The sequence below is a fragment of the Dioscorea cayenensis genome, chromosome 2 (assembly GCF_009730915.1).
Source record: "Dioscorea cayenensis subsp. rotundata cultivar TDr96_F1 chromosome 2, TDr96_F1_v2_PseudoChromosome.rev07_lg8_w22 25.fasta, whole genome shotgun sequence".
Classification (NCBI taxonomy): Eukaryota; Viridiplantae; Streptophyta; class Magnoliopsida; order Dioscoreales; family Dioscoreaceae; genus Dioscorea; species Dioscorea cayenensis.
Genome location: NC_052472.1, coordinates 11,226,489 through 11,243,157, shown reverse-complemented (window position 1 = coordinate 11,243,157; position 16,669 = coordinate 11,226,489). Strand labels below are relative to the sequence as shown.

Sequence of the window (16,669 nt, the reverse complement as noted above, 5' to 3'; positions counted from 1 at the left end):
TCACCCTAAGTACCCACTGGGGTTTAGCTCTCCATGGAGCTAAGTACAATCAAAGAAATCGAATATAAAAGCAATGAATCCATAAAGAAACCCCTCGATGGTCGTGGTCGATAGTCTTGTAGAAAAATCCTCTCACTGTCGGGTCCAAGGATTCCTTCATCCCGTATAGGATACGCCTCGATCAAAGCTCTCCCTACCAACCTTCTTCCTAATGGAATCACGATGTCGAGCCGTAGAACCTCTCCAAAACCTTAGCCAATACCCTCGAAACCCTAGCCGAAGCCCTCTCGCAAGTTGGGGGAAAAAGATGGAGAAAAGAATACCAAAATCGAGGGTTTGAATCGGCTTTAAATGAAAGTCGGAATCGGGTAACTCCACGGGCGTGGACGGTACACGCGCCCGTCAGGGAATTTCCACAGGCGTGGATAATTTCCACACGCCCGTGTGGATTCTCTGTTTCTCCGATTTCTCGGCCATGTGAAAGCGGTCTTTGCTACGATGAGTGCTACATTTTTGCTACGATGTCTCGCTACAGTCTTCGACCTGAATAACTTCCCAATTCCATACTTTCATCGGGAGTAACGCAAAGCGGGCACACGTTCACGTCGTGAATCACTTGCTTCCTCAATGATATATATGTTGGTGGGGTTCTTGTTCTTGTATGCATAAGACGGAATACTCGAGTGTGCCTGCCTTTGTGCCCCTCCAAATGGATGTACTCACTCGAATGCGAGGAGGTTGGCACACACTCTAGCATCTCACACCTGTCCTATGTCTTCGCGTTTGAACCTTAGGAAGATCTCCTCCAAAATAGGTGGATTATGATCCACATTGGCCCATTTCCTTCATACTCGGCCTCACAACCCTACCTGCATAAAACTAACATAAAAACACACATATTAATGTAAAAAACTGAGAAAAGTAATGCTCAACATAAGGAATGAACGCTTCGCATTCATATCGGACAAGCACTTATCAGGAGGCTTGGGAGTCAGTGTAGGAAAGACCCTGAAGAGAACGGCTAAAGCTCTAAAGCTTCTCAATAAAAAAAAATTCCAATCAAGGCTCTAAAACAAAATCTGGCCAAGTAGGCACAAATCCGGCGAACATGAAACAAAAGGTCACCGAAAAAACTTGCTGGAAAACTACTCAAATACCTTGATAGAGGTTGATGAAGAATGTGATGAGTTTCATTAAGACAAGAGGTCAATAAATAGATATAATTAGTATAGATACATGAGTAGGTAGTATGTATAAACATAGAATGTACAAAGTATAGGTATACATAAATACTAGTACTCTAACAGGACCCAAATGATCTGTTATTGCTTGTCATCCAGATCAGTTCAACTTGAATCTTTGCTAGCGCTTTACCTCCCAAGTTCGGGTTTTCAGAGATCAGTCTTCTTGCTGAATTCTGAAAGGTCATCCTTTCCATACGTTAAGACACCCATTTCTCCACATTATGAAGAGCTTAGTTGAAGATCTTGATTCTTTCTTCTAGTAACTAATACCTTTGTGCTTAATCTTCTTTAGTTAGAAAAAAAGATCACCCTTGATGGCTTTTTTCGTTTTTTAGCTTTTGTATTGCACCCAGAATATTTTCTTGTAGTAAAGGAAAGTTGGGATGATGCTAAAACTATTAAAACAAAAATCTATCCATTTTTGGTGTCAACACAAATCTTAGTCAACATGTTAGATGAAAGAGAATTGGAACTAGTTGTGATGGCGGTGATAGATCTCTCTCCCTCCAAAGAAAAACTACTATATCTTCTTTTCTCCCCCTGAAGCTTCACTTGTCTATGAATTCCTTGGAATTGAGTCTTCGCTAGCCTATGTCAGGTAAATATCTTGAGTGGGTACCGTACTATAGTCATTTTTCATTACGAGCATCGAACTTCAATTGTTATTATTTTGGTCACCCAGTTTTAATTTGTGTTCACCTTTAATTTGTTTTCACCGGGAGGGTACCAAGGAGATTTTGACGAGAATTTGATGATATACATGCCAGATTTGCCACATCAATACAAGGTCACTCGTCATCTACATACGTGAATATGACATATCATCAAAAAGAGCCACAAGGTCATTCTTATTAACCAGTTTACCAAGCCAATGTGCCATATGTCGTGTCAATAAAAGTCACGTTGTGTCCCTCTTTGATGATATGACTTATCTACGTATTTAGATTGCACGTGAACTAGTGTTAACCTGGTAAATCTAACATGTATATTATCAAATTCTCCTCAAAATCCCTTTAGTACCCTTTCGATGAACACAAATTAAAACTGGATAACCAAAATAATACAATTTGAAGTTCAATGCTCATGATGAAAAATGATCATAGTACGATACCCCCCTAAAAAAAATTTAACAGCCTTTGTCCCACTCTTTATAAAATTCCTATTGCCAACACAGACAACGAGGACAATCCATGCCTCTGGCTCAAGGTATGCTCCATTATGTAAATCTACTAGGGAGTTAACAGATAAGAGAGAGAAGGATTCAATAAATAGTTCTATGGCAATGGAATTTGTATCCCTTTACTTTGATGATGATCCTTTTTATTGCCTTCCGTTTTAGCTAGCCTCTTTTTGTTTATTTATTTATTTATTTGTTGGCTATTTTGAGAATTGGTTCTTCCTTATTAATGATTAAGGTGGTTTTGTTACCTCTAAGGGCCCATTTGGTAAACAGGATAGCATATACACGGATATAATATGAGAACTGGATATGGTAGGAATGGATATAAGAATGATAAGCTCATTTCTATCATATGTTTGATGCACATCCAATAAATCATTAGATAGCATTTTGTTTTCCTATTCTATATTTGAGGTGAATCGGATAATGACATACTATGATATGAATGGTATGTAAATAGGCAAAATTACTCTTTATAAAATAGTTCTATATATTTTTTTAAGATAGATTTTTTTTGGACTTTTTCCATAATGATTTACTTATCAGTATATTTTTTTAGTTTCTATTAAATTTTAAAACAAAACCTATAAATAATATCCCCAAATATATAGATTGCAATATCACCAACTTGCGAAAATTATAGTTCATACATATTTCTTACATAGTGTTTAGATCCAAAAATAGAAGGGAAAGTAAAGAAAAGGAAAGTGAGGGAAAAGAAGGGAAAGTTAAAGGAAAAGAAAGATTGAACCCTTGTTTAGATAGTCATATTTTATGGGGGGAGAGGAAAGGATGGTTTTCTGATAAACCTTGTTTAGTTAAAAAGAAGAAGATAAGAGAAAATATATATAATAATATAATTTATCAATTATACCCCTATTATTAAATAAAAATTACTTATTTCTATTTAAACATAGAAAGGGTATAATTGATAAATAGAAATAAATTCATCCAACTTAAGAAACTAAAAATAAAACCTGATAAAAAAAAAAAAGTGATTTAGATGAAAAATAACCTGCTCAAACATGAGATCGACGAAGAAACCTTTTAACCACTCCGAATGCGAAAACCCCTACTTAAAATAGTGATATTAGTGTCACATCTAATTGTCGACAAGCTTTTTATCCAAAACATCATGTTTATAAAATCAAAAGAAGATATACAATGAAACCCTAGATAAGGAAAAAAACAAAAATAATATAGCAAAAAAATAAATTAAATTTTTTATCTTATCCTACATGTTTCTATCTTGACTCTCCCGTAGGATTAATTATCATGTGGCCGGTAGGAAAAAATAGGTCAAAAAGATAAAACTATCAAATCCTATTAACACATCAAACAAAAAATAATAGCAACATTTAATAATCTATCCTATCCTATGGTCTTTATCATGTCCACCAAATACACCTTAAAAGTTCATTCTTTCCTATTTAAAGACTAGGCAAGTTTTGCTTCCTCCTGAAATTCAACTTCCTCTATTAAATGGTAAAGCAAACTTTGCCGTCTCCAGAGATTCCATCTTTACATTTGAATTGCTAAACAAGCCCGCTGCATCTTAAAGCTCAAATTTCTTCTGCTTGATGACTAGACACATAAATCCAGATGCGCAAGTCTAAATCATGCGAAATGTGTAACTCAATCATGCCGCATGTACATAAACTTTTCACCACATCATGAAGGTTTGCTTATTGCTTTTTTTTTTCAGCCTTTAATTAATTGCCCCAAAAGAAAACAATCAAAATGGTTTTATAAATTGGTTGGGCAGTTTGATTGACTGATGAGATGTATGTTTACTTGGTATACACGGCTTGTTAAGACACCCGATTCAACATTGGTCATGTTAATACTTCACTAGGGCCGAACTGGATGGCTGCTTAAGAAATTAGGGCACGGGCATTAGCCATTAATCTTCCTGATGAACTTCAAAGCAAGCAAAATAACAGCAATTCAATGTCATCGGCGAGCAAACAAGGCCCGAAGAGAAGTACCCGGACCAGCGCGTTTCCTTGCCTGCAAATGTCACATGGATGACGCTAAAATCCACAGTTTAACACCAACCAAAATTGAAGTAATGCAATTGATACCTTTTCATTGTTGAATAAATCTTCAGCAATGGCTTCCATTTGTTTCCGTTTCCTCTCTTCCCTCATGTAATCAGTTGTTCTGTCATCTCCTTCCCTATACTAGCATTGTGTTTATAAGATTTATAATATCATGACATGCCAAGGTGATAAATAAATAATAGAATTCTAAAAATTCAACAAACATAACATCTCAATTCTGACACAAGGTACATAATAGATCAAATAGAATGATTTTGTGATATACACAATCCAATCTATTTCATGAATAAAATTTGGCCAATTTATCAAGAAAATTACTTGATGTTGCATCAAAACAAATAAAAGTGGACTAATCTAACTTAAGTTGCTGACCAAGGAGATTTGGACAATTCAAGCCAGACGCATTGAATGATTAGATTACCCAATTGAATTTCTAGTCGTCAATCCATAATCTAAAACTTTACACTTGGACTGCAGGCATAGCAGAGTGGTAGTAGGCTACTTACTTGTAATAGTCTTTCGAGAAAGGTATAAGGTCTCTGAAGCTATTACCCGACACAATATCCTTCTGCATTTAAGAAGTAGCGTGTAATTTCTACTAGAACAGAAGGAACAAAAAGTGCTCGTCACTTCAGTGAATTGTTGTCATACCTTTCTGAAGTTTTTTTAAAGTTGACAACATTCTTTTGAGTTTGAATTGTTGCACTGGAGCCATGATATTTCTAACAATCAAGTCCGGATTGTATATAATATCAGAATTTCGGAATTCGTCTGTCACTGATGCATCAATCTTGTCCTTTTTCTTCAGAAGGATAGTGCCCGCACCACTTGAACTAGAAATTCCAGTCTTGTCTTTAGAGATATCGTAATTCACAGCATTCTCATCTGTGCCTTTGTTCTCTGTGGCAGAGATTTTGTCTGGAGATCTAATCACATCTTCAACTTCATGTGCTCTAGAGGAATTTTTGTCTGGAAATCTTACCACATCTTGAATTTCATGTTCTCTGGCAGACTTCTCATATGGAGGTCCTACAAAATCTTCACCTTCACATTCATGTTTCATCACATCCCTCAAGTTTGCTAGAATTATCGACATGATCAGATGCAGCAGTGTCTATTTCAACATCAGAATCAGCAACTATAGTATCATCAGTGGAATGCGAGGATGAAACCACAACTGCACAGCAATCAAAAGAAAAATTGGAAATAAAAAAACAAATTCCATGTGAATCATAAGCAAAGATCAATGCATGTTCTATAATAGAAACTACATAAAAGATGGCCAGTGAGATGCAAAAAAGGAAACAAAAACATCCTAGAAGAATAGTTAAAAGTTTAGGTCTGTGAATGATACTTGGCCCAATACACTTATTCAGCCTTTAACATTGGAAATAGAATGTAAGATGGCTACATGAAAGAAATAAAGCATCTATTCCAGTCAGCCCCACATCTCCTTTGTTCCAAATTGTATTTCAGATTATTATAAGCTATCATTATGTTTAGAAATCATAATTTTGAATGGAAATAAATGATTTACTTCTTTATAGGCTTGAAAGTAATGTACAAATGCATTAACTGAAAGATATGACAGTAGCTATGATGAGATGCTTAAATTTCAATAGAGGACAACAAGAAAAGCCTAACAGCCTAATCTCTCAGTCGCTCATTTTGCAATCAGTTCAAAGCGAAGATAAAGTATCTATAAATAAGCATCTCAAATATATAAACCAATATATCAGGAAAGAAGTCACGAATACCAACTCTAATAGACTTTAAGAAAAGAAGATAGGCACCATCATTTGATTTACTGAGTCCAAAATTCTGATTGCGCAAATGTGATATAATCACTACAACTGGCCACAGTAAGGATATATTGCAAATCACTTTGGTTATAGTCCATGCCTGATTTAGACAGAAGCCAAGTATTTTATCAAGGTCAATATACACTGATCTAGCAATAATAGGGTTGCGTATTATCAGATCTGCCACAGTTAAAGATCATAGTTACAGTTTGGTGCATATCAAAGATGTTTTAGTATATGATTTTCACAGAAAACCATACTCCCCGCCTTCTGAGAGAGTAGCACCACACCACTGCCACTTTGAATTCTGTAAGAATAAATGGTTGTTTTCAAAAGAGAAAAAGCCAAGAAGAAAAGGTCTGCATCACTCTAGGCCAGGATACAATCCAAGATATGGCCCATATCAGACTGCTAAATGCAAAGCTCATGATAATGGCCAAGACTACATGGGAGGGATAAAAACTCTGATAATCATGAAAGTAATTACACTATCTAATGACCCATTAAAGTATCACAGAAAGAAAAACCAATGCTACTACCTAAAATTTATAAGTTTGTCTAAAAACAAACTTTATTATCCCTACCTTATAGAGGATAATAGTTATATTTCCTGATAGTTTCTTATCTTGTATATGCAATACAGGATTACGTTCACTAATGATCAACTAAATGAGCACTGAATTACAGGACTATGTTCACTAATGATCAACTAAATGAGCACTAAATTAGGCTCATCTTGAACATTTAATAAATTATTTGGATAAAATGAAGAACTTCCCATCATCATCAGGTCAGTATGAAGTAGGGTGCTCAGAAAATGTGTAAGAACAGAATGCCATCGAGAAAATTGCCTGTGTTTGCGAAGAGAAAGGTAAATAACCTTCATACTGTAGTTCTTGTTATAAGTAGGCAATAGGAAACAGAATATAGGAAATGGTTTGCCCATTTAAAGGAATGATAAGAAAACAAACAAATTTTGACAGCTAAGTCTCTAGGTTCACTAATGGGTGGGTGTAGTCCACTTGTATAAAATGCTCCAACTCAGGACCTAAAATTGTGACTATGTGGTAGTTGCTGCCTTCACACAAGACAAAGACTTGAATCTCAAAATTTTTGTTGTCAAAGCAAATATGATTCAGATGATAGTATTTTACACATTCATATTTAGTTTTTCTGACTTATACTTATAGCAGATTATTAATCATTACTTATAGTAGGTTTATTGGCGTGCGCACACACGCACATACACATGCCCCAAAAAAAAAGAGAGAATTTCTTTTGCATGAATGGGCATTCAACAAGTTATGTCACCTGTACTGAAACCAAGATTAGCAGCCCAATATATGCAGATCAAGTGCAATTCCATTTAGCAGAGATATTGACATTTTCAGTTAAAGACAAACAATTATATTGCAAGCTACATTGATGCAAGTTATCAAAACTAGCTCTTCTATATAACATGCCGAATTTGATGCACCTACCGTGAGTTAAAGCTCGAAAGTTGCCAATTGTAATCGATTCAGAAATCAGAAATCAGAAAATTCTTTTATGAAATACAAACGCAGGATCTTCAGGTTCAACCAACCAAACAATGGCTAAGGATTTTACAGTTTCACCTAAATTTATTTTCCAACATCTTGATGCACTTTCACATTCCGAATGCTCTGCACATGGCAGTCAACTTCTCCCTGAGGATAAAGCTAAGGAAATGTCATAGTAAGGAATGTATCTTTTTAGAAAAGCCAAAAGACGTTAAATAATTCGAGAGTATGAAACTCTTAAGTTGTTATATTCTTCATATCCCTATCCTTCTAACATCTGTATACCATAAAAAAAGGCAGAACAAAAGCGTCAGCATAAAATTATGGACTTCCACAGAACCACAAACTGTCCCTGACATTGACCTTGCTTTTAGAAGCAAACTTGGGATACAAGTTTGCGCTTACAAGAAATATAAAAATAAAATAAAATAAAATAAAAATTCCAGACAATAGATTTGTACAAATAGCACACAATACTTACTGGAAGCTGGCTCAATGTTAGATGGCTCTAAACGCCCAGATAAAATGGCAGCTACCAGTTTCACATCACTGACTCTGGACAAAGAAGTGAGCTGCTTATGGTGATTGAATTCATTTCTTGCTTCTTCAGGAATTACTAAAACAAAGTGGCAATTTTCTCCATCTGTTGAAGTCTACAAGTTTTTCACAGATATGGAATTACAACCCAGAAGTATCAATAAATGACTAAAAGGTATAATCATTTGCGGAGCAGAAAGATAAATTAATAACTTACAGCATTTTGTTCAAATATTTAATTCTAGAAAAAAATCTTTTAGCACATTAGGTCCCCAAACTAAAAAGACAAGTCAATCTCTTCTTTTTGCATCAAGTCTCAGATTGAAATAAATAACATGGTGGGAAGCTTCTGTCTGAGAAAACTATATGAAGAAAAGATAACAATCACTAATGAATCTTTTTCCTTGTGGTATTTAAGAGTCAAATAACAGCTGCAGAGAATAAAAAGCATCAATTTAAACACAAACAATCAGCAAAAGCTTCAAGCATTGCTGGTATGCAACATAAATTCAAATTCAAATTTATAAAACAAAGACTATATTTGACGAGGAGAAAAAGCCTGATAAGGCTTCGATCCATTCAGAAAATGCCCAAGATAATCCTTTATTTATGACTTCTAAGAAGCTCATATAACTATCAAAGAGTCTAAGGCTCATATGCCCTATCCATTTGGTTGAGACAACCATTAGAACAGAGAACACAACCACTAATATTTAGGGAAAATTGATTGCATACCCGTGCAAAACAATGAAATTACTTAAATACCCCCATAAAAATACTATTTACTTGCATACCCCTAGTGGTGTCAAACGGGCCGGCCCGGCCCGGCACGGCCCGGGCCCACAACGGCCCATGCATTATGCGTGCTCGGGCCGGCACGACCCGTCTAGAAATCGTGTCGGGCCGGCACGGCCCGCCAACCACCAAGGTGGGCCCAGCACGTGGCCTGACCCGGTTATATTATATTTATATTTTTATTTTAAACCCCAAAAATATAAAAAATACCCTAAAAATTGCTAAAAATATAAAAAATATCCTAAAAATTCAAAAAAATATAGAACTAAAAAGCCTTATTGACTAAAAAAACAAAAAATATACCAAAAAAAAAAAACTTACATTTAGCGTGCCGGGCCATGTTGGTCCCGAGGCCAAATGGGTCAGCAGAAACCCCTAGCCCAAAGACGGCCGGGGTTTGGGCCAGTGCCCGGCCCAAGCACCTGCATCAGAGCACCGTGCTTGGGCCAAGCACGGCTCAACTCGTGCTCGGGCCCAGCCCGGCCATGCTTTAACACCCCTACATACCCCCATAAAACTAACTTTTTTATTTATATATCCCTGCCGTTAATTACTGTTAATCACAGTTAGGGTTTATAAAATTAACCATAATTCTCACTAAACCCAACTTAACAAAATTACCCAATTACCCTTAACATCATCCAACCTAAGCCATCTGAGAAAAATTCCCAAACTTCTCAACAACTCAGCCGCCATCTTTTGAGGTTCCCTTCTCGCCAATCCCTTCAAACCACTCCATCTCACTTGCCGGCTTTTTCAAATCAACGTCAGAGACGTCTACTCCGTCTCCGGAGGTTTCAACCTAACCCTACTAGACCATCTCAATGCCAGCAATGCCTGACGCCGTGGCATCTTCACATATGTTGTTACCTTCACCGTCAGAGGTCTCAGCATGATCAACGCCGTCACCGGAGCTTACTCGGAGAACCTCCCAATTTTAAAGAATTTTATGAGGAACTCGTGTTCAAAAAATTTGATGTCTTTTAGAGAACGTGATGGTAAAAAACTTGATATTTGATGGATGTTCAAAAAAAAATTATTGGACTTTTTTTCATATAAATTTCATATGTGATTATATTTTGAGTAGGTGTATGAAATTATTTGTTATATATTGTTAAATGTCGTAATTTTTACCTATTTTTAGGTTGTGTTTGTAAAAAACATGTGATAATGTAAAATTTTTTAGAGATGTTTGTAAAAACCTTAAAAATATGAATTTACTCAAAAATTCATGATTTTTAATAATTTTTAAAAATAATTAAAGTGTATATAAAAAAATTACATTGGTTATCTATAATTTAAATAATTTAAAGACTATAAATATAATAAAAAAATTTGATGGATATATTAACAAACCCATAATGGTCATTTGTTGAATGAAATGAGTAATATCTACAAAAAAAGAAAAAAAAAATTAGATGGGTATATAAGCAAACCCATTTTGGTAATTTAAACTTATTCCATCCATTGATTTAAAACCATTAAGAGTCAACTTAACCATAGGGGCATATAAGCAAATATAATTGACTTGTAGGGGTATACAAGCAAATATCATTTTTATGAGGGTATTTAAGCAAATTTATGATTTTATAGGGGTATGTAAGTAAAAATCCCTAATATGGTATCTAAAAAATTTTGAATTTCTAAACTTGTTTTGTGCATGATAGAACTCTTAGGGTTGCTTGGTAAAGAATAATATTCAGTTCTCAGTTTCAGTTTTAGTTTTCTGAAATCATATTATTTATTATAATTAAATACTATTTTAAAAGTAGAGAAAAAAGGTTTGAAGAAAAGAGGTGATTAGTCAAATTGGGAAATGCAAGGATAAGTAGGCAAGAAAGAGAAAAAGGGAAATCAAAACTAGGCACATAAAATAGAAAACATGAAATAGAAACCAAAGAACAGGGCAACCTAGCAGTGGTTATTAATGACCTATTGAACAAATTGCACAGCACGTGCATTGTGATAGAAATTTCCAAACAGTAAAAATACAGAGGTTTTACTAACCTGGCTATCAGAACAAAATTCATCAACACTGAGAAACCTTGCTCCAACCACTTCTAACAATGTTTCAAGCTTATCCCAGAATTTATACTGCATTGAGTTGAAAAATTAGCAGTCTAACAATTTTCCAGACCAAGCAACAGGAACAGCAGATACCTTGTTGCATGATGATCCCAGTATAAATGTGTACCCTTCTAGACATTTGTCCCTAGTCTTTGACTCAGCAATCTTTACTGGTGTACCTTCAAGTACCAATGTGGCGGTGTACCTGGGAAGAATGAGTATGAAGCAAACCAATCTAATACTTGAAGCATTATTATGATAAAAAGAGGCATCAGTTCATTAAGTTCATCAACCACATGTGTTTAAGGAGATGCAAGACATTGAAGAATGGCTGAAAATGAACTTACGATGCGCAACTAGGAACTTCCGTGCGAATGCTTTTCTCCCTGAGAACCTATAAAGCACGGAAAGCATATAGCTATAATATCTGTCCACAAAACAATAAAAGAAGTCCACAGCAGTACATCTTTTACTATAGGAAATAGCATCAGACATCTTAGAACATAAATTTTCTATGTAGACAAGGACAAATTTGTTCACTTGTTTGGAAGTTAGTGTAATCTCATGATGGAAATAAAATGACCCATGAGACTACATGACGCACATTATACTCGAACGATTAAATATATATATATGTATATTAAAAATAGAAGAGAAAATCAATAACTTAAAAGAAAATATTAGCACTTGGTGTGATCGGGAAACGTATGCAAGGAGTTATATTTTTGTATCTTCTTGCTATTAAGGTCATTTCCGACAAGCAGGAGCTAGGCGGGGTTCACATCAAGCAGGTTTGTTATAAAGATCATTTTCCAGTTTAAGATGATTAGGATGTCTAGATGTCAGAGTTCCAGGATTAGTAAGTTCAATTTTAAGATCTTGGCTCAATATAATTCCAACTGGTTCTCTAGGACTCGAAACATGATTGAATTCATTAGAAAGATATCTAATTGATGTAAAATAAGAAGCTGTGTCATTTAACTCAATAATTATGGAAAGCCAGAATGGTCCCTGACTGCCCCACCCCACTTAAAGTTCTTTTGTCATCATTACGTTATCTTCTAAGGACCGGTTTATTCTTCTACGTGTGAGCAATTGGAAACCCAGATGTTTGATTGCTTAAGTTTATTCATCCTTTCAACTCACCCTATCAATTCTTCTTCAGATTTTCAGTGAACTACCTCTGAAAAGTTGGTCAAGAAGTTTCCTTAGTAGCTGCAAATCAGTTTTAATATTTGATTAGAACATAATGTGGTCATGCTTGTAGAGCATGGCCATTAAAGACCCAAAAATGAGGCTCAGTGATTGTTTCTGTACGCCCATGCTTTAAAGTCAAACAACCGTAACTTTCGATCTTGGAGCTTCAGGGATTTTTAGCAAATAATTCGAATTTTAGAAACATAGTCCACAGCAATTTTGAGGCCATATAATCTAACCAGAAAAATAGCAATGGGCACCACCTAGCTAGATTAGGGGACAAAACATTCATCCTTTGCTGCCATAATGCTGATGCTCAATTACCAATCCGTGGGTGGAGAAGGGCTACCACACGGCCAGCGTATTTGTAAAACTTTTAGGCCCACTGAAGGCTGATAAATAGAACCTATAAGAACCTAATGCAAAATAAAAAAATAAAAAAATCTCAACCCACTCTATGTTCTTGTTCTGACTTGGCTCAATTCAACTCAAGTATAATTGTTTGGCATCAGCTTTCTCTCTGACCCAGAAATAGATCAGACATCTACTCTTTATCTTAAAATTTTATATATCATACCTAGAGAAATGTGGCGATGATGATGCAGATTGATCGTGGTAATCAATTTGGTATTGCTTAACCACTAACTATTGAATAAAAGACCAAAGAAAATAAACTGTAATAAGGGCAGAAGCACAAGAATTCTTCTTCTCTGAGATGATTAGTGAATCTAAGAGGTTTTTGGATTAGGTATAGAAGGGTAAGGGTTAAAATAATAAGTAGGGGGTGGGAGAAAATTTATCCCCCGTCTAACAGTATCCAATCAGATTGTAAGCAGTATTTGGATTTATCTGCATCTCCTATGCTATCCCTCTAAGGGCTGTTTGGATACTTATCCCCACCATATACATGATCCAAACACCCTAATATACATTTACCCATCAAAAACATAACATTAAGTTGAAATCTATTACCACCAAGTAAAGCTCATATCATTTGAATTAAAAAGTAACTGATATAAATAACACTGATCAAATTCAAACATAATATATAGGCAAAAAAGATTTCCTTCAACAATTTCAAAAACCAAATTCTTGTGCACATTATTCCAACACAACAAACATTTACTTTCTGCAGTCACTGCATTGCTCATAGCATTTTTTTAACCCCAATAAAATTTGGAAAAATACATTAAGGTCATTATTGCAATTAGTTAACTTCATTACATCTTACAAAATAGTTTACACTTAAAGTCATAATGGCCAATACAAAGATTCCCACATGGCATATGTTCAATTTGCATAACGTAATTAGACTATCTCAATAAATGGATGCAGAATTGAATATTCTGATTGGAAAAGGCCTGCAAATGCCCATGAAATGTCAAAGATGAATAATACCCAAGAATATAAGACAATAATTGATCTATTAAATTATAAGGCATGAAAATGGATTGTTATTAATAAAAGCCTCGACATTGTGCTAGAAAAAAAAGGAAAGGGAAAAAACAAAAAGATTTTGAAGACCACATTCATAAGATCGCTAGGTGAGTAAACACTTAAGAACTGACTGGTTTGTTGGATCCTGGAAGGAAACCCACCAACAAAACTTATGCACTGTAGTGGCAGATTAATGAATTACAGACAGCACAGCAAATATGCACAGCTCTTGATCCATGAGTATGATGATGGTTTGGCTCATTCATATCTTAGGAAAAACAAATCAGGTCATGAATTTAACATGTTCAAAGTCACTCCCAGATTTTGAGTTGTTCACCATTTTACTTCTAATATTTTTAGGAAACATTAACCCATTCCCAATGTATTCATATGCAAAGCTTACTAATACCTAAATTTCATAGATCTAATTTCTTAAATATTGTTCCTCATCTCAAATATATTGGTACTTAGATACCATCGGGCCAATAATTTTCTGCTCGTGTTATTATCCTCAAATTGGTTTCTCCTTCTTGTCACAGTGATTGGAGAGACAAACACTAATATTTCTCAAAAAAAAGTTCTGGTTACAACCAACAAGAAATACTTCTTGCAAACCTAAGAGTATAGCCGAAGAATCATGTTGCCTGAGAGGATTAAAGCATGAAGTGTGAACATAAAATTAAAAAATTTAAAAGGCACCTGCAGCCAATCACAAAGAACAATAGGCCTCTTTGCAATAACTGCTTCAATGAGTGCATTTGTAACAGGAGATGTCCGTTCAACAACAGCATGTGTACACAATGCGTTCCAATTATATGCAGCAGAGCCACCTTTAATAACAATATCAACCACAAATTAGTGGAGAGGCTTAATATGGGACTTTGGAGCAAAAGTAATTTTAAAATGCTGGCTAATGCATGATAGAGTTTACCCAAAGCTAGCAACTCTTTTCTTTGTTTTCTCATGTATAATAAATACATATATATATATATATATATCATATGCAAATAAAAATTGGATCCATAATATGGAGAATAAAAATAAACTGAAAAAACACAATGATTTCACATAATTTATAACTGGCTAAAAAGCTGAAAACGAACAACAAGTGTTCAAGGTTTAGTACAATTTCTTCTGAAGGGGAATTTGACAAAGAGATTGATGTACTACGGTTGGTGTCAATAATATAAATCAACATATTGATCAATAGAGAACCAAGAAAGAAGTGCATAAACTTTCAAAACATGATTAGAACTTAAAAGTCAATGGAGAACCAACTAAATTTTCCTGCAACATTTGAAATAAATATACTGAAGCATATATCCATAAACTTATGTCCCTCATATGAATGTGCCATAAATAACAAATATGTCATTTGGATTTTTAAACTAAATGAAAAGAATTTTAAACAATACAAATCCTTTTTTCCATGACACAAGAGCATTAAGCATTCTGTATAATTCTTCTCCTTCCATCAAGTATCACTTTAGCCCTATGTGTGAACTACCTGTCTGAGATACTCTCTGAGTCAAGCTTCAATTGTAATCAACTAAATACGACTGACCAAATCACTAAAATGATGGATCCTAAGCAAACAACTTGTGACCAAGCAAGGCATACTTAGTTATATAGCATCCACGCTTTTAATCCCTTCAAAATTAGAAAACATTCTCACGATTTGAAAATTTGTTCCGTATAACTATATCAAGAACTCTAACAAGCAAAAAAATCATATGAAACAGATAACTCAACAAGCATAAAAACATACAACTTCTGAAGACTAACTTTCTCAACAACAAAACTTTATCACTTTTAAACAAAACTGAATAAATCCAGTACCAACCGATAGAGGAAATGGTAGCCTCGAGAGAACGATTCACTCCATCGCTTTCAAAACCATGAATATAAAACAAAAAGGAAATAAAAACAAAAATCTGCAAAAAGAATACACGTAATTTAGAATAATCAACCAAATAACAACCAAAACAACATAAAACCAATCATTTACCTGAAGGTCGCATTACCAGTCCCAAAAGATATCAAATCCCCATCATTAATCATTGCCTCCTGATTCTCCCGCAGACGAACAGCCTTCGCCCCCAATTCCTTGTTAATCCAGGTCCCAAATTTCGAACGATCCACAACACGAACACAGGGACTGATCAACTTCATCAAAGATAATCTCAGCATGAAGTCTTGACACAGCGGTGTCTGTCTGGACAGTGATATCACATTCTGCAAAGAAAGAGAGCATCTTGGACTGAGCCAACGCTGAAACTCTGAAGATAACCGAAGGAAAGAAAAAGGGGAACCTCTTCGGCCAACTTTGTAAGATCCTTTGGAGAAGATGTAGTACTTCTGGGTACCTTCCATGAAGACCATTGAGGACTTGAGAATCAAACAACAAGGATGTAATCTCAATGGAGAGAAAGAGAGAGAGAGAGAGAGAGAGAGAGAGAGAGAGAGAGAGAAGGAAAGATGGATGTACCTCTGAGGGATTCGGATGGGAAGAGGCCCCAAACCATGACCGCGGAAGTTGATTACGGAGAAAAGGAGGTTGGGAAGGGAAGGAAGAGGGCGTCCTGATTTTGAAGAGCGAGAAACTTCAAAATTTGCCCACTTCATTTATATTTTCAAATTACAGATTTACCCATTGACGTCTTTTTTGTTTTTTTCTCCGGTTCCATAGTCAAATATCCCCTTGCCAAGCCCCTCTATCATTCATTTTGGAAGACATTCATCCCTGACTTCTATTATTCATCATATTTCCATTTGAGAAGCTGATATGGCATTAAATGTGATTAAA

At 35.2% G+C, this 16,669-nt stretch overlaps 1 protein-coding gene across 1 annotated transcript; it reads right to left on the bottom strand.

The window, feature by feature from the left end:
• Positions 1-3,824: 3,824 nt before the first annotated feature.
• LOC120272508 (nijmegen breakage syndrome 1 protein-like) lies at positions 3,825-16,445 on the bottom strand. The gene is given in 17 exon segments (XM_039279348.1): positions 3,825-4,434; positions 4,509-4,602; positions 4,994-5,055; positions 5,139-5,150; positions 5,215-5,456; positions 5,554-5,664; positions 6,245-6,469; positions 8,312-8,483; positions 11,170-11,256; positions 11,323-11,434; positions 11,577-11,623; positions 14,563-14,693; positions 15,707-15,797; positions 15,877-16,018; positions 16,020-16,098; positions 16,176-16,229; positions 16,352-16,445. Coding segments are annotated over 17 exon segments (1,755 nt in total). The 5' UTR covers positions 16,389-16,445; the 3' UTR covers positions 3,825-4,377.
• Positions 16,446-16,669: the final 224 nt, after the last annotated feature.